At 48.7% G+C, this 26,852-nt stretch overlaps 1 protein-coding gene across 1 annotated transcript in view; it reads left to right on the plus strand.

Annotated features, from left to right (window-relative positions):
• Stk32b (serine/threonine kinase 32B) overlaps nucleotides 1-26,852 on the plus strand; it is a 331,961-nt gene that overhangs the window by 58,965 nt on the left and 246,144 nt on the right. The window contains exon 2 of the mRNA XM_004624576.2: nucleotides 22,689-22,744. Coding sequence (XP_004624633.1) covers nucleotides 22,689-22,744 — 56 coding nt within the window. The remainder of the gene's footprint in view (nucleotides 1-22,688; nucleotides 22,745-26,852) is intronic.

Genomic DNA, 26,852 nt, shown 5'->3' on the forward strand with positions numbered 1-26,852 from the left:
TGGGTCAAATGAGGATCCCCGGGCCCCGGGTCGTCTCACTCACTCGCCAGGCCTGCGCTCTGGGTGGAATGAGGATCCGAGGCCCCGGTCATCTCACTCACTGGCCAGGCCTGTGCTCCAGGTCTGTTCAGGATCCCGCCGGGCCCCAGATCGTCTCACTCACTGCCGGGCCTGCGCTCTGGGTCTGTTCAGGATCCTGCGGCCCCAGGTCATCTCACTCACTTGCCGGGCCTGGGCTCTGGATCTGTTCAGGATCCCACGGCCCTGGTCATCTCACTCACTCACCGGGCCTACGCTCTGGGTCTATTCAGGATCCAGAGGCTACAAAACTCTTTAAACATTACTTTTTCATGACATTTTCTTGAATTGGATGTATTTTCCTAAGAAGTATTTCATGTATTAAATTTTATCATTACTTCCCTGTGAAGTCATTTAATTTGTTTCCCTGGCCCATGTACACCCTGTGGTTTCTCAGTTATGTATCAAGTATGAATTAGATCTAAATTGGGTAATTTCCAGCATAAACTTCACTTGTGGGGCTAGTGAATCTATTGTTGGACTGTGTCATTTTTAGTAACGTTCAGATTGGTTGGTGGTTTAGGTACTGACAGTCTGATCCCTTCCCTCGGTTATCCCTCCTCCAGTCTCCACCTGGTGACTTCACTACCCAGCAGTGATCTCCCAGAGTCAGAGCTAAGCTAAAGAATTGCAAAAGGGTAACATTCAATTCTGTATATTTTGTATTTAGCAAATGAAAGAACTCTATGTGATGCCCTGTTATGTAGTTACCCCAAAATAAAATGCATTTCAGAATGGCAGAGAGAAGGCTTAATTGTCCCCTTTATTCTATAAACTTCAGAGAAGTTGGGCTCTTTGAAAATTCTGCTGTCATCCAGGGATGTAGTCCCCCATTTCTTCTTTTTATGTGTGTGTACTGGGGACTGAACCATATTCTCACACAAGCTAAGCAAGGGTTCTACCACTGTGATACCTTGATTCTCCTCCTTTTGAAGTTCATTGTGAACTCATGTGTTTGTAAATCCCATGTATTTTAATAAATTGCAACCACATTTCATAAATACCATTTAAGCGTAACAAACATGTAGACAGTCGTACAAATCCCCACTGCAGCTCAGGATGGTCCTCACTAGGCGGCCGTGCCTGTGGGACCATGCTCACAGTGGTAATCCCCCCAGCTACACCTGCAGATCCTCACAACAGTTCTTCCCACTCGTCCGCTCCTGCAGGTGACCTCACTCCCCAGACTTCAGTGGCATCGTAGCTCATTCCTGGTTTGGAATTTCATGCAAAGGCAACTCTGTGCGATGTCTTCTTTGGTGTGTGACGTTTTCATTCGACGCAGTGCTGCTGAAAGCCCCCTGTGCTGTCGCCTGTCAGGACTGCGTTTCAGCAGGTCAGGACTCTGCACTGTCATCCTGCTATTGATGGTCTTCGGGCTGTTTCCAGCTTGAGGCGAGGACAAGTCTTGATGTCTTACGCTCGCTTTCTGCTGCACCGCAGTATTCAAGCGTGTGCTCTGCAGTGAGCTCGGTGGTAGGCAATTCATGTTTTTGTGTCAGAGTTATGTGGATCTTGTAAAACCTGTTGGTGAGTTTACACAGTTCAGGTGTTCTTTCATCCTCCAGAGAGAGGGTTCACCGTTATGGTCATCAGGGCTAAACATTTCTTTGTGACAACGTGCTTAGTTGTAGACTCAATTTCCTGATACACATGGAACTATGGGGATTTTTAATTTATTTATATTTCTGTAGGTCAGATGTTCAAGTGACTTTCCGAGAAGCTGCCTTGGGCTCACGTGGCACGGTGCCACTTTGCAGGATCTCCTGGAGGCACAAACGCCTCTGGTGCCACGGTTGTGCTGAGGCCACGAAGCAGGCTGAGCGTCTGCCTCCTCGAATTGCAAGTGGAAGTCAGGAGGGCAGCAGAGTGCAACGAAACTGATAATTAGGAAAGCGTAGCTGTGTTTCAGTCTGGGGCACTCATTAGTCCTGAAGAACGGAGACCTTGAGTGGCGATCTACAGCGGATGAAGCCAGGCCGGGCTCGCACTATGCTCCTTGCCATGATTAGCCATCAGATGCCACTGCCACAGAGGACTCGGCCCACTCTGTCCCCTTCCCTCCTAATTGCCGTGTTCTCCCCAGCCTCCTTGTCCAATTAATGTGGACCAAAACCTTGTTCTTATTCAGAGCCTTGTCTGGCAGTATACCACGCGTGATCTTTATTATCCCACTAGGCCTGACATTTTGGAATCTCAGGATGTAAAAGCCAGAAGCAGCTTCCAGATGCCACCCACAAGACTTCATGCCTAATAAGGAGGCTGGCATTAGGGAGGGCAGGCCAGCATCGGGGTGAGCTTCTCAGCCATTCATTCCTCCGACAGATGCTTTGTGAACAGTGCCTCATACAAGGCGGAGGGACACAGGGAGAGAGACAAGTACCCTTGTCACAGGCGTACTGAGCTAATGAAGAAACGTGGAAACAATTGGAGCACAGAACATTTGCTAGTTAGGAAATGCACAGGGTGCCGTGGTAGGGCTGATGCAGGTGGACCTCCTTGATGGGTACGTCTGGGTTGAGCTTTTCTACAAGCAGGTCAGGAGACAAAAAGCCGCCTGCTAGTGGTTTCTTCATGACAAGGTCGCAGGAAACGTGGGTGAGGTGGAAGGGGAGAGAGAGGCGGGAAGGCACCCACTGGTGGGCGTGTCATCAACCATGTCACCATGAGCGCACCTGTAGGCCTTGGCAATGGGGTGGAACGCACTGTGAATCACCGCAGCCTTTGTGTACGGGACCTGGGACGTTGATCCCTACACTCAGCAGTCGCTGGGCATTTGCCCCCTGCAGGGCAGAGCAGTTCCCACCCCCAGAGGAGGTCCTTCTGCAGCGAGAGACAGATGAAATGGCTGTGGACTGAAGTGACAGGGATAGAAGGAAATGGGCAGGACCCACAGTGCCTGCTGCGAGCCAGAATTCTCCAGAGAAACAGAACCAGGAAAAGAGACTTACTATAAGTGGGCACAGGCAGTTGTTGGGCCAAAAGGGCCAAAAAGTTTCCAGAGCAGCAGTCACCAGGCGGAGTGGAGAAGCAGGGTAGCCTACAGGCTCTGGACCCACAGAGAGATGACCCTTCTGGAAGCTCGAGGCAGTGAGGTGGGAGCAGGCGTCTTGTCCTAGGGGACGCACAGCAGCTTTGTTCCTTCAGGTATTCAAGTGATTGGAGGTTTCAGTGGTAATCTCTCCCAAAACAATTTGACAGACACGTCCAGGGTAACATCTGACCCAATATCTGGGCACCCTGTGTTCCAGTCAAGCTGACACATCCAGTGGACATCACCAAGGTGATCTGAGAAAGCTGTACTATAGGGGCAGATCTGAGCCAAGATTTGCAAAGGGAGGTAGGGCTAGGTTCACAGAGTTGGAGAAGACTGTCCAGGAGTGGGACGGGTAAAGGGGCTTGCTCCAGGACTTGACAAGTGAGTCTGACTGATCAAAATCAAAATGATCTATTTATTCCATGCATATTATTGTGTGCTTGGACTAACCAGATCCTTGGGATTAGGGTAGGAACAAGACACACAAATGGGCCATGGCTTAAGGGGAGAGACCAATAAAACCATGAAAGAAACACAGTAGAGAAGATGAAGCCTGTCATCCTGGGTCCCTGATGGCTGTGGACTTGATGCTTATGTCCCCTTCTCTAGTTCTGTGGTAAAACCTTCAATGTGATGGTGTTAGGAGATGATGGGCCCTTAGGGAGGTGGTTAGGTCATGGGGTAGGGCCTCTAGGAGTAGGATTAGTGCCTTTATACAGTAGCCCCAGGAGATCTCTCTGCTCTTCTTCCATGTGAGGAAGGAGAAGATGAAACAGGAAGAGGGTATTCACCAGCCAGCAGACCTGCTGCTGCCTGATCTTGAACTTCCTGGCTTCCAGATCTCGTGTCATAAATGCCTGTGGCTTCTAAGGCAGCCATTTATAAGTGGCAGTTTACTGTGGCAATTTTAATACACTAAGTTACCACATGGGTACAGCAAGAAGGGCACATGGCTGATACATGTAGATGCAGGCTCTTAGTAAAAAATGAACAAGTCTTGGGAACACCGTTGAGAGTTGAGGTTGGTTTGTTACACAGCATAGCACAGCCATACTGATTGATGAGCTAATTTGTTCAATGGCAAAACCAAATTTATTACCCTGCCCCTTTAATATACAAATGCACACATGTGAGACACTCAGAACACTGCCAGGTTCCCTGTGCCATTAGGTTCAGGGGCACCCTATTTGCTAAAGCCTCCAGCACCCACTTACCCACCCAGGTACCTCTCCTGCACCCCTTTCTCTCCAGAGCTTGAACCCTGGACCTGTACTCCATCTCAGTGGCTGCATTTCCCATCATGCTCCTTGGAGCCATCCCCCAGGCCCTCTACCACTCTCCACTTTTTCCTGTGGGTGTCACCCAGTTCCTGTGCACCCTTCTGTCTTGGTTTGAGGTCCATGTCTGCAAAGCAGCCTCCTGGCCCCGTGTGCTCTTTCCTGGCCGCTGTTCTCACAGTGCTAGGCTCCCCTCCTCTGAGTTTCGCATGCCCTTCTGGGTAGCGCCAGGCTTCCTGCTAGGTGTTAGTCCCTTAAGACCAGAACAGCGTCTGCTGTGTGACCTCTGGTGTCTCCAGCGCACAGCGCCGACAGTGACAAAGAAAAAACCTCCGTTAGCGTGTGCCTGGGGAATCAATAAAAGATCTTGCTGCCACCTCCCACTGGAGGGCTTTTATTAAATGCCAGATTTCCTTTTTGATGGAGTCTTGACTAGAGACATTGAGCTTACTTTTGTCCAAATCTTTTCACACAACTCCTTTCCATCTCCCAATAAAAGGAGAGAAGGGCCTGGGAAGATAGCTCAGTAGAATAAGTACTTGCCTGGCAAGCGCAGGGTCCTGAGTTCAATCCCTAGTACTGCAAAAAAAAAAAAAAAAAAAAAAAACAAAACCAAAAAACCAGGATTCCACGATAATGTCATCTCCAGAGCATGCTATTGGTCCCTGGGACGAGGTGGGTATGCTAATCGGAACCGCCCCAGCTGGTCGCTCCGGGACAGAGGCATGCTGCTGCTCATCAGGGTGCAGTCTGCCATTTGCCCATCATCGCTTGGCACCCCTGATCCCACACAGCAAACCCTGCCTGGCCGGGAGTGCCTGGCCAAAGGACCCTGAGCGACCACAGGATGCAGGCATGAGCTCTGCCTGGGGGAGTTGCCCTGGCCTTCCTGGGCCCCCTGCAAAGGTGATAGTGAAGTGATCATTTCATCTGGTTGGAGGCCTTGAGGCTTAGACAGTGCTCTGTCCGCGGGTGCCACAGCTCAGGCCTCCTGCATTACTGGTTTGCCATGCTTGTTTATTGTCCAGCCATGATCGTGATGTTCTAGACAGGAAAGAGCCTTCTTTGCATCCCCCAGGTCCCCTGAGGGCCTCTCGTGATGACTGACACCCAGTGGAGTAGACCAAACCCAGTCCCAGCTTCTGTACCTCTGCTGTCACGAAGCCTCATGCCCTGAGAAGGGTCAGTGTTCCCGGAGGAGATCTGTGTGCTCTCTGACCTATTTCTTACACCCAGAAAGGCTTCACATGGCCCCACTGGCACTTGAAGAATAACAGATTGGCATAAATGAGCATCTGAATTGAGACAAGAAAGAAAAGCAAGGGCAGAAGTCATGCTGGGCGAGACCTGTATCGTGGGCCTTTAAATTCTTCACACAGTTGGGAGCATTCCCGTGACCAAAAGGAAAACAGCAAGCTGGAGAGTAACACATTTCACAGATCTGTGCAGAGATACCAGAGGACAAATCCCATCCCAAAGGATGCTCTGCAGTGACAGCTGCGACACGTCATCCTTGGCAAAGCTGACATCCACTGTGGCTTTGCTGGCCACGAGAACATGGCCAACTCACTGGATTCCCCGTGAAGCTAAAGAAAAGCATTTCTGTTCCGCTCCCCTCCCAGGGCTTCCATGAAGATCCAAGGTGACGAAGCTGCTTGCTGAACTATGAAGAACCATGTGAGTGCGAGAAGTTGTTACCTCCAGGAAAATGATGGTCTCCACCTTCCCAAGCTTCTGCCCTCCCGACTGGAAAATTGGCCATAAAACCCTCACTGAGTTCCTGTGAGAATATAAATTCCTGGTTGCATGCAGGATTTGTGCTGAGCCGAGTCCTCTCCCCTGGCTCCCCAGTGCTTGCTGAGCGGGAGGGCTGCACTTACGATGGAAGAGGGCGACGGGCCCAGGCGCAGCGCTGTGGTTCCTGCTTCAGATGTTCATTGACCGTTCAACACTGCACACCAGCAGCTGCTCTGCACTCTATCTCAGATCTCTCTCTCTCTCTCTCTCTCTCTCTCACACACACACACACACACACACACACACGTACGTGTGCACACTCCCCCCGCATGCACACACAGTGTGCTGCAACGCCTACAAGCCCGAGCAGCTTCCTGGGTATGTTACCTGGGCAGTTTTGCGGGTTGCTTACTGAGAAGGGACTTGTGCTTAGGTTAATGCTCTGTTGCCATCTTGAAATTTTAAACAAATCATTGCTCCATTCATGTTGTATATTCCATTATTTAAACTGACAAAAATTGGGTATATTTTTGATACACAAAAGGCCAACTCAGATCATGTGTATGTCTATCAATTCATGAACTTATTTTGTAGTGAGAAGATTGAATACCTACCTCTTAGCAATTCTCTTTTTTTTTAAAAAAAAATTATTTATTTCGTATAGGGTCTCACTACACAGCTCAGACTCAGTGATCCTCCTGTCACAGCCTCCCCAGCGCTGAGATTACACGCGTGTGCCACCACACTCGAAGTATCCAACATACTTTGTTCTTGAGCATGGTCACTATGACATGCAAAAGTGCTCTTGTCCTTGCTCCATCCATTTCACTGCAAATTTCTGCTCTTTGACCAGCATCTCCCCGTCTGATCACCACACCCCACCAGCCCCTGCAAACTACCATCCTACCCAGTGCTTCTATGGGGTCCGCTTTTATTGGATTCTCCACAGATAAATGAGATCGTGCAGTAGTTATCTATCATTCCGTGCCTTATTTGGATGATGTCAAGTTCCCATGTTCCATTCATGTTGCTGCAAATGACACGATTATATGTCCTTCACCAGTTCATCTCTTGGTGGGCCTTAGCTTGCTTCTGTAGCTTGATCACTGTGGGTGAGGCTGAAACCAGCACATGTGGACGGGTGTTTCCTCACTGTCCTGACGTCATTTCTGCAGGAACACAGACATGGAATTGCTGGAGGGCTAGTTTTACCTTTTCAAGGTGCCTCACACTGAGTTCCCTATTGATAGGCTGACTTCCATTCCCACTGACAGTGGGCAAGTATGCGTTTTTCTGCACGTTTTCGCCAGTACTCGTCTTCCCTCATTTTGAGAGCAGCCATCCAGACAGTGAGAGGCGATGCCTCCTTGTGGCCTTCATTTATGTCTTTGATGAGTAGCAATCTTGGGCACTTTCATGCCTTCTTTTGAAGCATTTTTATTCAAGTCTTTTGTGCTTATTTCAATTGAGTTATCTGGGTGGTTTTGCTAGTTGTTTGAACTTTTTGTATATTTTGGATATTAACCCCCTATCAGATGTATGGCTTATAAATAACTTTGCCACAATCCATGGGTTGTCCTTTCGCTCTACTGAGTGCATCCATTGTTGTGCCGAGATTTCCAGCCTGGTGGAATCCTGTCCACATACTTTTGCTTTTGTTACCTGTGCTTTTGGTGCTGCAGCTGAACAGTCATCGTTGTCTTAGTTACTTTTCTCATTGCTGAGACAAAATACTAACATTTAAAGCTAAAGGAAGAAAGCTTAATTTGGCTCACAATTTATAGAGGTTTCTCTCCATAATTGGCTGGCTTTAAGGTATGGCAGAGGGACATCACAGAGGAGAAAGAAACAGTTCACAGTGTAGAAGGCAGAAAGCAGCAAAAACAGACAGCAGCAAGTGACTACTGGAGCCCTCTTTCTGTCACTTGCATTCTTCCCACACTACCTGCCTTTAGGGTGCGTGGCAACTCACATAGGGAGGATTTTCCCATTGTCCACCACTAAAACTATGCCAAACCAATCAGTGGACTAACTTAGTAATCACATACTTTTAGTCCCACCATCATACACTCCAGATCCAGCCATCTCCCAAAAGCCCCACATATGACTACATGAGGCTTTGGGGTAACAACTAGACACAAGCCATAATATTCAACCCAAGGGCCCTTAAAGACTCATGCACATGACTTTATGCAAAAGGCATTTAGCCCATCTCCAAGAGTTGTCAAAATCTTAACAGTATCATCATTGTTGAAAAGTCCAAATCCAATGTATTCTCTGAGATTTAAGGCAAACTCTTAGCTGTGAGCCCCTGTACAAATGAAAAGAAAGTTATATATTTCCAACATACAATGTCACAAAATAAACATCACCATTTAAAAACACACATATAGGAGGATAGAAAGAAGAGGGGCCAAAGCTATTCCAAAATCCAGTGGGGCAAACATTAAGTCCTATAGTTCCATGTCCAGTGTCTGAGGAAATCTGTTTCAAGATGCAAACTTCAAAAGTCTTGGGTGGCTCCATCCGTATGGCACTATGGGTGGTTGCAGCTTTTATGGCTTCTTTCTTGGGTTGGCTTTGTCCATACCTTGCAGTTTTCCTTAGTCCACGTTCATGGATTCCCAAGTCTTCTGGGGTTTGCATTGTACCTTTCACTTCACACTCACAGCTTAATGCACTGCCTGCTCAGGGACACATTGACGGCCTCCCAGGTCTTCTTCTGAAGTCTGGGTGGAAGCTTTTCTGACACCACAACTCTTGTATGCTGCATACACCTGAATTCAGCAGCACATGGATGATGCCACCATCTGCCACCAGCTGGAGCAATAGCCAGGCTCCTCTTTCTCTTGGCTGTAGGCAACAAGTGCCTGGGAACCAAATGCCAAGGAACAAATTCTCTGGGCTGCTGCTATTCTGGAACACAGTGTTCTGGGGCTTTCTCCTTAAAGCAAATTATTTCACCTTTGCAGCCTTGAAGCTATGAAGGGTGGATTTCTGCTGTTTCCTGAGCTGTCCTCAGGCCTTCCATTGTTCTAGTCCCTCTCACCAACCATGTTCTCCTCAGCTCTATCTTTGTGTTCCACAGCCTTAGTGAAACATTGTTTCTGACCAAATTTAAAATGTTTCAAATCATTTTGCTGAGCACTTTGCTCTTAATTTTTGACATAGGTCTGGCTAAAATCCCCCAAGTGTAGCCATGCTACCATCTCAACATTAGACTGCCCTGAAGTTTTTTCAGCAAAATTAATCTTCTGCCTGTAATCCTAGTATCAGGAAAATTGTCTATATACTAGAAAAATGCAGACAAAATTCTGCCAAGGCATAGTATACATCGTCTGAAATCCAACAGTCAATGCAGTCCTTTTTCCCAGCAGAAGCCTCCTGAGTCTAATCTTTACCTCCAGCAATTCTTACAACATTCTGTCTTCTGATTTTTGAGAAGAATCCCTATCAAATATATCTTAAGGCATTCCAGGGCTCACTCTTCAGCTGGCATTTCCAAACTCTTCCAAACTCTTCTCATAAGCCAGTTCCAAAGGCTTCTGAGTCACATTATCAGCTGCAGTCACAGCAATGACCCCACTCTTGGTACCAAATTCTGTCTTACATTTCTCATTGCTAAGACAAAATACCAGATACCTAAAGTTAAAGGAGAAATGGGGTATTTGGTTCACAACTTGTAGAGGTTTCAGTTCATAATTGGTTGGCCTTAGGGCAGAGCAGCCTGAGAGAGGGGAGTCATGGGGGAGAAAAAGCAGTTCGTGTTGTAGGACAGGAAGCAGCAAAAGGAGAAAGCAGCAAGCAACAAGTGACTACAGCAGCCCTCTTTCTGCCCCTTATACTCTGTCCTATGCTAAGGACAAATAGCGCACTGAGGGGCTATGCCATCGACTACACCCAGAACTACACCAAATCAATCAGCAGACTCATTTAGTAACCGCACAGCCTTCATCCTAGCGCCACGCACTCTTGATACAGCCACCTCCTGAAAAGCCCCATCTGTAGCTACACGAGGCTCTGAGGGAACATCAAAACACAAGCCATAAGAACGGTCCAGATCATTGCTAAGGATATTTTTCCCTCTGTGTTTCTTCAAGGAGTTCTATAGCTTTGGAACTTATATTTAAGTCTCTATTTCAAGTTAATTTCTTGTATGGTGTATATATCAGTCAGTGTTCACTACAGAAACAGATTTAATGCAACTTATATAAATATATAAGGATTTACAAAGTAGGCATGCAATGGCCACCCACAGAGTCAGAAATGGGAGAGTGCAAAAGTACAGTCTATGTGCTGGATATCCAAAGGATGCAGTGAGAGAGCGAAGGCCTGGAGCTCACTGTAGTGTCCCATGGGATTCTGGATCAGCAGGCTGAACGGACTGGGCTGAAACCAGGAGACAATGTCCAAGATGAAGCTAAAGAAGCAGCTGTATATATTCCACTTTACCTGCAAGCCTCCTGCTTGGGGCCACTTGCACCCAGGGCATGTCTTCTGTCTCCAGTAGATCACTTCAGCCACACCCAGAACTCTGCTGGTCTGACTTAATTGGGCATTTCTTACTCAACTTGACATAATCAGTTAGCTATCACAGTGGAAGACAAGGTTCTGCTTTATTTTTGCATGTGGACATCCAGTTCTTTTAACACTCCACTATCTTTTTCTTTGCATGATCTTTCCACTTTCATCAAAAATTACTTGACTCTAATCATGTGGATTTAATTTTGGACTCTATTCTGTTCCATTGGTCTGTTCGTGTGCCACCCTCATGCTGTGTTGATGACTATAACTCTGTAATGGAACTTCAGAGGAGGAGGTGTGATTCTCCAGTTTGGTTCATTTTACTCCAGGTTGCTAGGATGCATCAAAGTATTTTTGTCACTTTCTGTGTGAATTTTAGGATTGATGTTGTATGTCTATGAAAATGCCACAGGAATTTTGATAGTGATTACATTGATTCTATAGATTTTTAACAATATGGACTCATTTGATCCATGAAAATATATTTCCATCTATTTGTTTCTTTGATTTTCTTTAGAAATGTCATAGAATTTTCAATGCACAAATATCTCAGATCCTCAGTTAAATGTACTCCTAAATATTTTATTCTTTAAAATGCTATTGTAAATGGGATTGTTCTCTTAATTTCTTTTTCAGATAGTTCATTTTTAGTGTATAGAAATCAAATTTTGTGTGAGATTTTATTTTATGAATTCATTTGGTATTTTAAACTTCTTTGGTGGTATTTTGGGGGTTTAAGAATCTACATATGAGGCCATTTGCAGACAGAGATAATTTAACTTCTTTTAAAATTTAATGATTTTTATGGGTTTCTCTTGGCTAATTGCTCTAGCTAGGACCTCAAGTACTATACTGAATGGCCATATCAGAATAGCTCCCTGGTCTTATTCTTCGTCTTACAGCAAAAGGTTTTAGCCTTTCACTGTTGAGTGTGATATTTGTCCTGATCTCCTCATCTATTATATTGAGGTCCATTTTTCTGAGAACTTTTATAGTGAAGTTTCATTACTGTGACCAAAATTAACCTCAAAAGGAAGAATTTATTTTGGTTCACAGTTTTTGAAGATGCAGCCTGCAGATTGTAGCTCCACTGCTTCCAGGCCTGTGACAAGCAGACGCATCATGATGAAGGGCAAGGGAAGAGCGCTGCTCACCTCACGCCAGCCCGAAAGCAGAAAGGGGAAGAGCCAGGGAGGAGGAGATCAGCTGTCAGACACTGTCCTCCAGGTCACGGCCCCATGATGCACTCCCTTCAACAAGGCCCCATCTCCTGTCACCCCTTACTGCCCAACAATGATGTTGAATTTTGATCCATCAATAGATTAATCCATTGATGAAGTCGGAGTGACCAAGATACATTTGCTTCTCAAAAGCCCATCAGCAACCAGAACTTAAATATAATGAGTATCTGTTGAGAGGATCACATGACTTTACCTTTCATCTGATTATGTGGCACATGACATGTACTGATTTGCATATATTGAACATCCTCAAATCCCAGGGGTCAATTCTACTCAATTGTGGTGCGTGATGCTTTTAATGTACTACTAAATTGGTCTCGCTGCTAGCTTGCTGAGGGTTTTTATGTCTATATTCCTGAAGGGTGTTGAGAGATATTTTTCTTTCCTTGTAGTATTCTTGTCTGTATTTGGTGTCAGGATAATGCAAGCCTCTTAAAACAAACTTCAAAGTATTCCATTTTTGAAGAGTTTGAGAAAGATGGGTATTCAGGCTCTAATGGTTTGATAGAGTTCACCAGTCAAGCCATCTTGTCCTGTTGGAGGTTTTTGATTACTGACTGAATCTTTTACTTGCTGTTGTATCAGTCGGCCTTCCTATTGCTGGGACAGGATGCCTGATCCCCACTACTTAAACGAGGGGGAGGATTGCTTTGGTTCACTGTGTCAGAGTCACTCCCTGGTTTCTGGCTCCCATGTGGGACCATCACAATGGAAGTTTGTGTTAGAGCAAAGCTGCTGAGTTCATAGCCACTGGGAGGCAGGGCAGGGCTCCCGCACCCAAGGGGCAGCCAGGGACCTCACAGGGAATGTGATCAGAATATACAGTAAATGCTTAAATTAAACATATCTGCAGCAAAAGACATATCACTGTTTTTTTGTTGTCGTTTTTTTTTTTTTTTTTTTTTTTTTTGCGGTACCTGGATTGAACTCAGGACTCCGCGTTTGCCAGGCAAGCGCTTATTCTACTGAGCTATCTCACCAGCCCAAGACACATCATTGTTTATCCTCATTCAGAATACTTCCCCTAACTTCACTCACACACACAGACACACACACACACACACACACACACACACACACTTAGCCCATCATTCTTGCTGCTTTCTGAAGCAGTTCCGAGAGTCCTCTTTTGTGAGTGTCCTGACAATGGGATAAAATGTAATTAAAAAACATACTGTGAATCCTGCTGCAAAGTGCCCTGCAGCGGAAAGGCAGCTCATAAAAACATGATGCTGCCTGGCAGCTGCCTCCACTCTGTTCATGGATCTGGCACCATGTGACTCCCGGCTGATCCCCAAGATCAAAATGACCAGGAAAGACCAATAGTTTGAATCTATCCAGACGTAACAGTGTAGACTAAGACACCCAGGAAAGTGCTGCCAAAACTGCTTCCGAGAGTGGCAGGAGTGATGGGGCAGTCTTGTTTTGGGCAAGGCATAGTATTTTGAGTGAGATTAATGCCAATGCAGTTTTTACTGTAATACATTTTGAAGAATTAATACTCATCTATTATTTGATCATGCTGCCGCCAGTATGTCTATAATCCCATAAGTGAGTGCGAAGATTTCCCAGCACCTGGTGGTCCTCCTTGCTGACGTGGGGGCTGCAGGGCTTCGCGGTGGGTGGATCCAAGCGTAGCTAGGCTGGCACCTCAGCGGCATTTCCACAGACCTGTGTGCACCCGAACAGGAGAAGAGTGGCGCCTCCCCACTGGGTGCTGGAGCATTTCACTGTCAGGCCAAACCATTTGCCATCTCCACATAGAGAAAAAGGGAGATAGTTTTAAAAAATAATTTCATGAAAATGAGTGCTCCAGAGTGCTGCTGAACAGCAGGGAGTGTGGGGATTCTAGGAATGTTCATTTCTTTTTTCTGATATTGTCACCTTTCTCAGACTTCTGTTTCCAAGGTTTTTTCTCCTTCCAAGAATCTGACAAAGCCCAAGCATATGCTCAAGATTTGTGTTATGACTATAACATCCTGTTGCAAAAGACTCTGCTTCTGAAATGAGTTAAATAAGAGCATTTTCAGCTCTGAAAGGAGGCACTGAGCTTAGGGATGGGGGCTGAGCGTCAGATGTGAGCAAGCCAAGTTGCAAGTGGTGTTTTTGTGTTGTGAAGATAATTTCACAGAGGTCCTCAGTGCTGCACTTGCGTCGAGTCCATTGCTTCCGTATAGTGTTAATAATTTCCTCTCTTCAGTATGCATGTATTTCAGTATCCAAACACTGTGTAATCTCACCAAATAGATACCCAGGGCTCAGTTGCAGAGAGTCACCTGTTGAATGAATGAATGTAACATGTGGAGACAACATGTGAGGTGGTGAGGACTTTTGTGATTTCCTGCCAGTGAGCAAACAACAAAATGACCAATCGTAGCGATTGACAGTCTACCAGCCACCAGAATCTGCTCTACGTACGTTTCTTTCCTTGGTACTGGGGATTGATCAGGGGTTGAAAGTGTCTTTACGTTGATTTCTGTCTCTTGACCTTTCTCATTTTTTAAAATTTGAGCTAGTCTCACTAAATGGCTGTATTGTCAGGCTGGAATTGCACTTGTGATACTTTGCCTCAGCCTCACAGAGTGCTGGGCTTGCAGGTCTGCACCACTGCATCCCTCCTGTCTCTAAATGTGTTGAGGAATTTGACCCTACCGCGGCTCTGTCGTGTGGCTCTTGTGATCGCCTCAATGCCTTCTAAAGGTAAGTGCATTGGTTCTTTGTGAGTGCAGTGTTCTTGTCACAGAGACACAATTTAAAGAAAGAGACTTGGTTTCAAAGGGCGCAGTCCATGGCTGTAAGACATTGTGGCACAGCAGGTGTTTGCTGCGTGGTGACTGGGGACAGGGCAGGGGAACAGCACCAGGAACTGGGGGCCAGGGGCCAGACACAACGCCCAGAGGCACACTTCCATGAGCCATTCTGAGGCACCCACAGCTGTGTGCTGCCATTTGCCCAGCTGGACCCCAAAGCCAATCAAGTTGGCCCTCCACCCTACTGCCACAGTAAGCACTCTTACGGTTCCTGTGCTTCAGGGATGGCAATGCGGTCCGAAGTCATGGTGGGTGGAGGGACTGGGGCTGGAGTTGGGCCTGCCTCAGGTCTCCCTGCCAGGACTAGATACTTCTGCCTCCAGTGACAGGCAGAGAAAGATGGTCACCCTGCCAAAGATACTTGTCCTAGACACCAGTTGGCAGCCAGTGACAATGGAGGACCAGGAGCTCCAAGAAGAAGCAGCCCAGACCTGTTCTGGAGGATCTCAGTCAGTGTAGAGATCTGTTGTCCATCCATCCATTCACCCGTCATCCACCCACTTATCTATCATCCATCAACCCATGCACTCATCCACCATCCACCCATCCATTCATCTGTTCATCACCCACTCAGCCAGTCAACCAGCCCCCGTCCATCTATCCATCCATCCACCTACCCACTCATTCATCCACCCACCCACCCACTCACCCATCCATCCACCCATCCACCCACCCACCCACCATCCCTAGGAGTCCTACTCTGTGTAAGACCTGGCTCTATCAGGGCGCTGTGCTGTCCACACCTGTGTGGCGGACCGCTCCCTTATTATTCTCCTGTGCCGGGGTTCAGGACCTTCTCCTGGCTGTCCTCTCCTCTGTGTGAACCCCTCCTCCTCCTCGTCCTCCTGAGCCTCTTCTCTGCTGCTGTTAGCTCTTGGTTTAGCCCAGATTCCATCCTCAGCCCAGATGCACCATGCTCTGCCTAGACCAGCTCCTCTCTTCCCCTGTGCCAAAGCCCAAATCCCAGCTCCTTTTTCTGCTTCCTCAAGGCCCTCAGCAGCTCAAACCCCATGAGGCCCAACCCAAACTTAGCATCCTCGCCGCACATTGTCCTTCTCCTAGGTTCTGTGCAGCCTCCATGAGCAGGGCGGGAGGTCATGGGCCACACTTCCTTTTCATGCCAGCTGCACCCGGTCCTCCTGCTGGTTTGCTTCCTGTCGGCTTCTGCCATGTTCTCTGGCTCTGCTCCTGCCCTGGCTCCAGGTTGCACATTTGCACTCCAACCTTGGGGCCACAGTGGCTTAGTTACTTATCTTTGAGACAAAGCACCCAGCACCCAAAATTAAAGGAAGAAAGTTTTGTTTAGCTGACACTTCATAGAGGTTTCAGTCCATGGTTGGCTAGCTCTAAGGCAGCGTGGCAGATGGCAGAGGGCAACAGTTCATGGCAGAAGAAAACAGCAAAAGCAGCAAGAGAAAAAGCGAGACACAGGCTTCTTTCTGCCCCCTGTTCGTATCCATGCTGCGGGGATCAGGGCAGTGCTGATCCAATCACTGGTCCAGCAACCACTCATTCTTCGTCCCAGCACCCTTAATCCTAACATTGAATTGTGAAGTCATCATGAACTCTAAATTTGGCTACTTCTAAGAAAGCTCCATCTAGAAGTGTGTGAGGCTTTGGGGGCATCTAGACACAAACCATTTATCTGCTGTTTACTTCTCATGCATCTTCCTTGGACCCATATTCAGTAGGAGTTTGAGCCACTTCCCAAAGTTCCTGTGTCCAGAGGTGGGACTTTCAGGAGGTGTCTGGGTTATGGGGGGGGGTGAGATTCTTCGATAGTCAATGAGTTCATAGGTGAATGTGCTGTGAAGAGGCGGGACCAGCTTTGAGATGACCAGGAAGGGTACATTCTTATCCCCAGTTCCTGCCTCCCCCCCCCGTCTGTCTCTCTGTCTCTGTCTCTGTCTCTGTCTCTCTGTCTCCCTCTCCCCCTCCCCTCCCTCTCTCCTGATCTCTCTCTTCCTCTGTCTCTCTCCCTCTCTCCTTCTCTCCCTCTCCTCCTCTCCTGGCTGCCATGAGATGAGCAGCCATCCTCCGCTAGACCCTTCCACCATGGAGCCGGGCCAACCATGGCCTGAATTCTCTAAAAGCTTGAGCCAAAATAACCCCTTCCTCCTTTTGGTTGTGACTGTGGACTGTCTAGCCCCAGCCATGATAAAAAGAAGAAAGAGCACAGCAGGATGAGCAGTTACTGGAAGGGGTGTCTCTACATAAGCCGGGGTCCTGAGGACAGATCTTTGCTTTTTCACTAATGTCAGCAGCAAGGGTCATGTTGTGCCGGGGCTGCCTAACAGAGAACATAACCATGGATTATACAACATTATTATTTTTATACAACATATTATTTTTCAGGGCTCTAAAGGCGGAAAGTGCAAAACCAAGGTGTTAGCAGGGTCCCGTTTCTCCTCATCTGTCCCCGTAACTTGTACACAGCCATCTTCTCCCTGTGTCCTGAAAACTTGGCTGATCCAGATTCCTCCATACGTGCATGATCTAAGATTTCTCTGTACTTAGAAGGACCTGCAGGCTCATGGGCCCAGCGTGTGTCTCGTCCCTGTGTGCTCTGGTTCCTGATTAGTGTCCCCCTAAAACCTCAGGTGGTCACAGACAGGGACCCTTGGAAGGTGATTGGGTTATAAGGACTTGTAGCTGGCTTGCTGTTAGGGGGCGGGATCTGGTGGGAAGATGAGTCCTTGGGGGCGGGGCCCGGAAGCGTTTATCTTCTTGACCACTCCCACTCTCTGCTTCCTGCCTCCCCCACCAGAGCAGCTCCCCTCCCCCCGACACTCCCCTGCGGGCCGCCTTGCCTTGGAGCCAGCGGACTGACTGTGGACTGGATCGTAAGCCCCAATAGGCCCGTCCTCGTCTAAGTTGTGGTTGTTGGGTGTGGTATTTCAGCCATAGCGGAGCCACCATGACACTGTGCTCACTGTGCTGGGCCTGCTCGCCCAACAGACCTCAGCTGTTGCTGTCTGGCTTGATTGGCCATCTGCACGCAGGCCTGGAATTCAGCCAGACCTCACCACTGGTCAGGAAGGAAAGCTAAACAGATCTGGTCACCCCGAGGGACACTGGAGGCCAAAGAAGTAAAAGGCTTCCATGAGGCCTCTCGTCTCCACTTTCTGGCTTGTGTTGGTGAAGGAACAGGAGTGCTCGGAGCCGGATGTGGTGGTGTGCACCTGTAATGCGTGTGCTGTGGGTCGCTGAGGCAGAAGCCGCGCACATTCCAGCCCCGCTGGGGGAAGATAGCAGCTGGTGGCTCTCTGTGTTACAGTATAAAAAGGCCTAGAGGTATAGCTTAGTGAGAAAGCCCTAGGTTCAATCCAGTAACCTCTGCTCTAGCAGATTCTAACAATGAGTTCATCGTTCATATGGCCCGTAGAAGGCAGAACCTGCAGGTGCTCCTAAGCTTTGTCCTCTGGTGCTACTCCCGGGGCTGTGTTAAATTCTGCTGTACCGAGGAGATTCCCGAGTAGGCCTAATCTGATTGAACCCGCTAAAAGTGGAGGGGAGCGGCAGGAGAACGGTGGCGGCTTTCCACAGTGCTCAAGGGGCCTCCAGATGCCGAGAATTCCCCACCTGTGACCAGCAACGTGCCCATGAGGAGCTGCATTCTGCATACCGCTAGGAAGCCAGGGAGTAGGTTCTTGCCCCAGGCCCAACCTGAGCCAACTGGTGGGCCCTCGTCTTGACCTGGGGTCCCCTTGGCCGATGGCAGTGAACTATGGCACGTGTGTCACAGCCAGCTGTTTGTTTCATGGAAGCTCAGCAAGGCTTGCCATCCCTGCTCGGGAAGGAGACCCGTTCTTGCTCAGATGTCTGGCCTACAGGACAGTGAGCTGATTGGCAAAGGCATCTTTCAAGCTGCTATATTCGTGATAATTTCTTGGGTGGCAAAGAAAACAAATTAGAGGCTTCCCTGTGTGTGGCTCCAGCCATGTGTGGGGGTTTATGGGTCTCTTCATTTGTGTTCAGAGTGAGATGCAGGACTACTGAGGTCCAGTTGGAAGAGCTGGGCCACAGGAGGGCCACAGAGCAGCGGGCAGTGGTGACAGTCCTGGGGGCAGGCCAGCCTTTGTGGGACCAGGGCAGGGCTGCAGGGAGCACAGCAGGCAGCCTGACCCTACAAGGGCTTTCTTGGGGCCCTGGCCACGTCCCGTGGGGGTGTGGGCTCTGGCTGTCTCCAGGGCACCTCTGCCGGGCTGTGCTCTCTCCTGCTGGCCCTGCAACACCTCCATCTGTCTCTCACTCCCCACATGCCTCCCTTGGGACTCTCCATCCCCTTCCATGAAATGGCAGCTCCTTCCCTCCTAGCCCTGAGCCGCCATGTCCCCATGCCTGTGACTCTGCCCCTTACCTGCCTCTTTCCTGGACCCTCCATGCAGGTTGGCCCCCTCTGTCTGGGGAGTCCTCAGTGGTCCGGCCCAGCTCCCTTCCCAAAGGCTCCCGTGAGTGGAAGCATCACTCCCACCTGCAGTTTGCTGAGCGCCCCCGTGTGTTGTGACCCTCAGTGTCGGTGGTGATTGCTTAGGACAGGTGGGGGCTCCCAGGAGCTGTGTCTGGGCAGGTTTGCTTTCTAGGAGTTGATGGCATTACTTTTATTCTCCCTCTGAAATGCACCCTGATGCTTTTTTTTTTTTTCTTTCAATCATGGACTCCGCATTTCCAGCAGCACCCACATCAGCTTCTGTCCACAGGTTGTTGCTGACTGATGTTTTCCTGTAGGATTAGGCATGTGAGTCCCGACTGCTGATAGTTCAGTGTTTCTGCTGATAAGAGCGCAGAGTGCGGGGAAGAGGCTGGAGGGCTTTATTAAACACATTTATCAACTGGAAAACAGCACCATTTTTAATAAGGCTGAGAGGAGCCGTCGCAACACAGTGCAGTACACACCACTGTCTCCTCTGCACAGAGCAGTATGTGGGCACAGCGAGCAGGGAAAGCGTGAACAGTCTACCTCATGCCATGGGCTCAGTGCTGCCCTGCCAGCCACAGTGGCCACTGGCCGGGAGCTGTGTGTCGCTTTAGCCTTTGCTCAGCTCTCGATGTGAACATGAAGGTGCCAGGTGCCAGGATGGACCTGTGAAGGGGGCAATTAATCACTGGCAAGTGGAGTGGAGCACAGTGACTCTTGGGGTGTCCTTCTAGGACCCTCTCAGATACTCAGATCCAAAGGTGTTCGAGCCCTTTGCACAATAGATGCACACTTGGCCTAGAATCTACCCCACTGCCCATGTTTCGAGCCATCATGGGTGATGTCCAACATCCGACACCATGGAGAGGCTGTGTGAGTGGTTGCTGTGGTGTATGATTGGGGAACAATGACAAGAAAAAGAGCCAGATGTGTTCAGTGCAGACGCATTTTCTTCTCTTTTGATCTGTGGTTTGATGTTGGGTTGGAGGCTAAGCAGAGGTCGGACTCTAAGATTACTTGCTGAGAGATGAGCTCCCAGGCCTGGACAGTGCTCTCCCTGAGTCATATTTATCAGATAACATCCACATTACATGCTTAGCTCTGTGGCTTGTGTGTTAGGATCTCAACACTGCTCCAGGAATTAATTTTGGAGTCTGGTGAAAGAAGAGCCTTAAATCTGATCTCAGTTTTTCCAAGTGGCTACCCAGAGGGCCCAAGGCTGTTTTTGTTGCTCCAAACCCCAACTTCCTGGTGCAAAAGCCTCCGATTTACCTCAGCAGGGGTGGGGTCTGCTTTCGCCCACCCGGAGGCTTCTTGTCGCAGGCGGCAACTTGACTACCTGATGAATGAATTCTTCTTCATTCTTAGCAAAAGGCGAGACTTTTCAGAACTCTGTTGGCAACAGTCGCCTGTTCTCCTTTACTTATTCTACCAAGGAGGAGGTGCTTTGCTGAGGATTGGGGCAGCTTCACAAGGCAGCAGGCACCTCACTGGTGTATCCAAGGCCGGAAGGAGTTTCCCCAGAATGCGTGGTGTGGGGGATGACCTTCCAGGCAGGGGACCCGCAGTACGGGGACGTGGAAGCTTACAGTGGCACAAGGACTCCAGGGTCTAGGATGGTGCCGTCTGGAGGGTGGCGGACCCGTCCTGTGCACCATGGAGGTTATCGACGAGACACATCCAGTTCTTGCACTCCAGCGGTCACAGTGCCGTGGTCCAAGCACACTGGTTCCTTTTTCTTCTCCTTGACCTTTGGTGAATGATGAAAGGTCAGAGTAAGGAATTTCTTCCAGCAGGTGGTTCTGGGCTTAAACCAGTCTAGGTCAAGGAACCAGGCTTTTTGCTAGGTTAACCGTTAACGCCATCTCTGTATTCTGAGCACGCTGGGTGTTGAATAGCTCACTGGAGTCTGACTTTGGCTTGACTGGGAAACAATTCAGCACAATTATCCTCCATCGCGTAAGTTTAATACACAAGGAGCTAATTGTATTCCCCGACTTCCCCACAACCCCGCTCCAGTATGGAGTGAGCTAATCAATTCACTTCATCTCTGTAAATAACTTGTCTTTCCTAGTTATTGGAAACTGGCTCTAATTCAATGTAATTCAAAAATATTTACCGAGCACTTATTATGTAGCAGGAGTGGTGCGCAGTGCTCTGAATATGGAGATTAGCTTGTTCAATCATCCCTTCGGCTAATGAGTATTTACTGAATACTGTATGGTAAGCACTCTGCTAGGTGGTAAGAGAACAACAGCAAAGAACAAACATGGCCTTTAACCTCGGGAGCCTGGAGTCTGGTCAGAAAAGTGAACCTAGTCATATATGCAAATGCATGCAAAATTATTCCAAATGACGCATCTGGCAAGAGCCTGGCTGTTCCTCAGGACTGTGACTGCACCATACGGGGCTGGCCAGGGCTGGAGGCTGGAGAGGCCTCTGGGGCACAGAGGAGGGAGCCCAGCGGGGAGCGCAGCGCTCAGGGAAGCACTTTGGTGATGCACAGAGCCTCGTTCCAGGCTAGGAAGAGCCTGAGCTGGAGAGACGGGAGTATTTGGTCACTAGAGCACAGAGGGTGTGGCAGGAGGGAGGGAGTGCAAGCGGGGCTGTGAGGCTGGCACACTCAGACCAGGCTGGGAGAGGCAGGTGGGCAGCTGCTGTGGTGGTGCAGGTGACCGAAGAAGATGGGTAGGACTGGGGTGGCCTTGGGTACACAGCCATGGAGGAAGCGCAGCAGAGGGGCCTGATAAAGGGCGGAGAACCAGGTCAGGGGAGCAGGGGCATCAGGTGGAGCCCTAGGACTCAAGCCTGCACCCTGGGGCAGATGTTACCACCACCCGTCGTGGCTGCTGTTGGCACTGTGAATTCAAGGTGGCTTGGGCGCCTCCACAAACATTGCAGGGGCAGCCACAGCCTGGAGGCAGGGGGGACCTTGGGCATCACTGCCATGTAACAGAAGCCTTTGGAGAGGAGAAACCGAGAACTGCAGAAGAGAACTGGAGCCACAAGAGAAAGATTCCAGGCAGGGGATAGCCAGATGCCCGTGAGGGTTGGTGTCAGGGCTGCACGCCGCTGACCAAAGTGGGCTGGAGGTGGGGCTGTAGAAGCAGGGAGTGGAGGACGCCATCCAGGAATGTGGGGAGCTGGGGGCGTGGGCACCAGGGCCCAGACAGGCGGAGGCAGACAGACGGGAAGGGACTACAAGATGGCAGTAGAGTCGCTGGGCACTGTGTCCTGGGTGTGACAGCGAAGGTGGACGGGAGGGAGGGCACAGTGGAATGGGCTTCCTGGAAAGAGACCAGCATGTGCAAGAATTTTTAAATCTATATACCAATCGGTTTCTCTCCGGGCCCCCAAGACATATCTCTTGTGGCCATTGAACGTGTGTAGGGGTGGACGTAGACAGTGGCCTGCAGACCTCTTCGGGGTGGGGGGGCTGCTGTGGCAAATGTAAAGTGGGTCAAATCAGAGGCGCCGGGAGCCGGGGGCTGGCACGTGGGTAAAGGGGCCTAAAGAGCCCCGCGTGGGTTGCCCTCCCTGACTTGTTTCCTGTTTTTTCCTTTGCAGTCAACTTTGACCATTTTCAGATTCTGCGGGCCATTGGTAAAGGGAGTTTTGGAAAGGTAAGGATCATGCATTTTATTCAAAAATCTATCATCAAAGTATGAGATGAGATCAAAACATACAGAAATGCTTAAGTATAAAAAATTTTTTTTTATATTAAAAAAAATAAAGACAGACACATCGCTATTAATCCCCTCATTTTAAAATGCTTCATCAGTCTTGACAAGATGTCTTTTACTGTAATATTCTTTTTAAAATTTTATTTACTTGTTTTGTATTTAGGACAGGGCCTACAGGGTGTAATGTTCTCTTAAACGTGAACATTAGCCCAGTTTTCCGTCACGCATGTAATCTGTGCCAACCCGTGTCGTGGTGTCCGTTTCTAGGCACAGTAGGTCTCCTGCCCACAGAAAGACTTAAAGTTGACAAGTCCAAAATGGGAAAGGAAGTCTAACCAGTTTCTTGGAATATGATGTTATTTTATCCTGAAATTAAATTACCGCAGCAGCCCCAGATCACGTGCATCGCGATGATGATAATTTTAAAGCCAGTGCTGCGTCTCCCCAAGAAGCTAAGTGAAGAAAGCAGGAGCAGGAGCCCCGCGAGCTGGCCACGGAAGCTGCTCTCCTCACAGCATAAGTGTTCATTGTTACAAAGTCCATGTTCGGGGCCTTTGGTTACTTTGGATTAAAGTCTATAAAGATTATGAGGAGGCAGAGGCTTTTGGAAAATTTCCACCAGGAACACAGCTCAGTGGCATAAGCACCTGCCTGGCAAGTAAAAGTCCCAAGTTTGATCCCAGGTACCAAAAAAAAAAAAAAAAAAAAAAAAAAAAAAAAAAAAAAGCCAAGCAAGCACGGTGGCTGATGCCTGTATTTCCAGAACTTGGGAGGCTGAAACAGGAGTGTTGCTTTGAGTTCATGGCCAGCCTGGGCTGCAAAACGAGCTCGAGCTGCCTGAATTGCATAGTGAGAGCCTGTCTCGAAAAGATGGAAGGAAGAAAAACCAACCCAGAACAGTTTCCTTCAAAAGAAGAGACTGCACGGAGAAACTTTTGAATACTGGTTACTCCAGGATATTTCCATAAGTGCTATTGCTATTTCCAGTGTACGGGCACAGTGCCTTAGACGCAATAATTTAGAGGCAGTAACAGAACACAGCGCAGGGTACCCACGGCGACACAGGCAAGAGGTTTCCAAGCCGGGATTGGGCCCATGGCTGCTTGGTGGCTAGAGATGGCTGCATCAGCAAGCCTGTATCGGCATCCAAGTGTTCAGCACTCCCAGGGTTTAACTGGGACATTTGAACGAAGAAATTGAATAAGCTCACAAGACTTCTGTCTCCTCTTTCCCCTTTTTCTCTTCTTAATCCTGTCTAGGGCTATTGGTTGAACACATACTTTGCACCAGGTACTCTGTCAATCACTATTAATCCGAACACACCCCAGAGTCTTTTTCACTGATCATTTTACGTGTAGAAAGGAGAGAGCCGGCCAAAAGATGGCTATGGGCATTTAGGGTGCATTAGGCAGCAATCAGCACCTATTGCAACTACAGAAAGGGATGTGGGGCTCTCAGTGGGACAGGCAAGAAGTAGTTGCTGCTTTGTAGAGCTGAGCTGCCAGTAGGTTTGCTACTAAGCACGTGGATATTGAGATGTAACTAATTAACATCAAACAAAAGGTTCAGCATCTGCTCAGTAGCACTGCCACATTCGGATGTATATCAGCCACAGCCACGTGTGGCCCTTGGGTGCTAGAGCACATTTCCGTCCTTGTGATGGTCATTATGGTGGTCATTGCATGACCTTTTCCTAGTGATAAGGTGACCTGTGAGCAGAGCCCTGAAGATGGTGATGGGTGGGGGTACAAGTGCTAAGACCAGGCAAGGGGGTGTGCTTGGTGATGCTGAGGGACTTTCATGTAGTGGAGTCCTGGGAGGTGGGGTGAGGGAAACACCCAGGACTTGGTCATGAGGACCTTGTAGGAGGTGGTGCATATCTTGGTCATTTCTCAGAGGGATAGGGGCAGGCCCTGGGGGTTCAGATGGAGGACTGCCATGATCATGTGTAACTGTTTGTGGAGGATCATTTTGGTGACAGTGTTGTGCAGAGGGGAAAGGGTCCAAGGGTAGAAGGAAGAGCAAGAAGGCCCCTGCAGTACCCAGGAAGTCTGGTGGCCTGGGTCAGCGTGTTGTGCTAGAGGTGGAGGGCAAGGGTTGCAATATGGATATATTTTGAATGTGTCCTCAAGTCCCACAGCCCACAGATGCAGGGTTTCTAATAGTTTCAAGAGGTTGCCCAGGTTCTGTGTGTCTCCTTGTCATCCAACTAAGACTTACTTTGTGACTTTACAGTGAATATTTCTCCCAGAATTCCCTAGCAGAATTCACCGCTCTCATTGGTTGTATCTGGTCACATGACTGTACCTAGCTGCTGAGAATGCTGGGAAAGGAAGCCTCTTTGTTCAGCAGTTGGCAGCAGGCAAGCTTTTCTAGCAGAGAAGGGTGGGAGAAGAGTTGGAGCCATTAGTACCCTTGGGATGTGAAGAATGCTGAGATAACTATGGGAAGCCAAGCTGAGTGAGACAGGGTCACAGCTGACCAGGAAACCACTGAGCTGTAGAATGCTCAGAAGTGTGGACCAGTATGTTTAGCTCTGGTCAGCTCTGTTCTTGGGAGAAAGCCCTTTCTGGGGAGCATTATCTGCCGATTGCTGCTTCTCTTCAGCTGTGTGGTTTTGTGATGGGCCTTCTCATAGAACCTTTCTAGAACTGATCCATCTGGGGTGAATTCACTGCAGAGTGGCCGTGAGCTGATGGCGAGTTTTGTGTGTTCCACATACAGTTCTTCTCCATGCCATATGTACTGCCCTGTGGCACGGCAGCATCCATGCCTCCCTCCTCTGTGAAATCTCATTCATGAGGTGCTCCATGCCCATCCTGAAGGGTCGGCCGTCTATATTGCCAAGTGAGTTGAGTTGCTTGCATATTGCACAAAGCATCACTGGGCCACTGCAGAGCCGTGCTGCACCAGACCTGGCCTCCCTGACAAAACCCATGGTATCTGAAGGGCAGAAGGCTCATGCAGAGAGCCAGCATGTGCGCAGGGTGTGGTGTGGTGTGGTGAGTCCTCTGCCAACCCAGCCTGGAGATGCTTGGTCAAACACTGATCCAGATGGCCAGCTGGCTCTCCTCCCAGCCTGCCTCCCTCCCCCATTCTTTTTCTCTGAAGTCCTGGAGATTGAACCCAGGGACTTTGCCCTGATCTTTACCTCTAGTCATTTTTAAAACAATGTTTCCTCTTGATACAGGGTTTTGCTAAGCCTCTACATTTCCCAAAGAGGCGTCAACCCTCAATACTCCTGCCTTAGCTTCCCAGACTATGGGCCGCAGTGCCTGACTGTTTGAGATGAGCATGACCTTTAAACCAGGAGACTTCTGGGTGAAACAAGTGGCTTTCCACCCCATGGTGGCCTCGTGCAGTTCACTGAGGACCATAAGAGGTCACTGAGCTCCCGAAGGAAGGAGGATCTGCCTCCTGGTCCTCACTAGCTTTGCCACCCACTCTCCCGGCTTTCCAGCCTTCACAGTTATCCTGTCAGACTTGCCAAGCCCTACGGCTCCTTAAAATAAGTCTGTCATCTGTCTGTCTGTCTGTCTGTAGCAGTGGTAGTGAACCTGTTACAGTAGTCCCTCACTATTTCATGGTTCACGTTTCATGGACTCACTGTTTCATGGGTTTTCAAAAAATATTAACTGAAATTGTTTATCACAGATTTTCTGCTATATTGCAGGATTTTGCAATACCATAAATTACATGTATGTTGTTAAAATTATGTAAATTTATGAGTTTAGAAAATGGTTAAGAACATTAGAAGAGTTTTTCAAAGTATAGGAAAGGCTTATCCAAGTGTGGGAAGGGTTTATAAAGCCTTAAATATATCTTAAATACTAACATAAATATAACATCGCTACTTTGCTGATTTTCACTTATTGCGGGGGTTACTGGAACATAACCTTGGCGATAAGTGAGGGAGCACGGCATAGCACGCAGGCTGCAGAGAGCTCTTCGTATCATTGAAAGCTCCAAAAAGTTTGCCATCGCTGGCTTATACACAGATGCACCTGGCTAGTGGAGGTCATTAACTAGTGGGCTGAGTCCAAGAGAA

The sequence above is a fragment of the Octodon degus genome, unplaced genomic scaffold, assembly GCF_000260255.1.
Source record: "Octodon degus isolate 3935 unplaced genomic scaffold, OctDeg1.0 scaffold00006, whole genome shotgun sequence".
Taxonomy (NCBI): Eukaryota; Metazoa; Chordata; class Mammalia; order Rodentia; family Octodontidae; genus Octodon; species Octodon degus.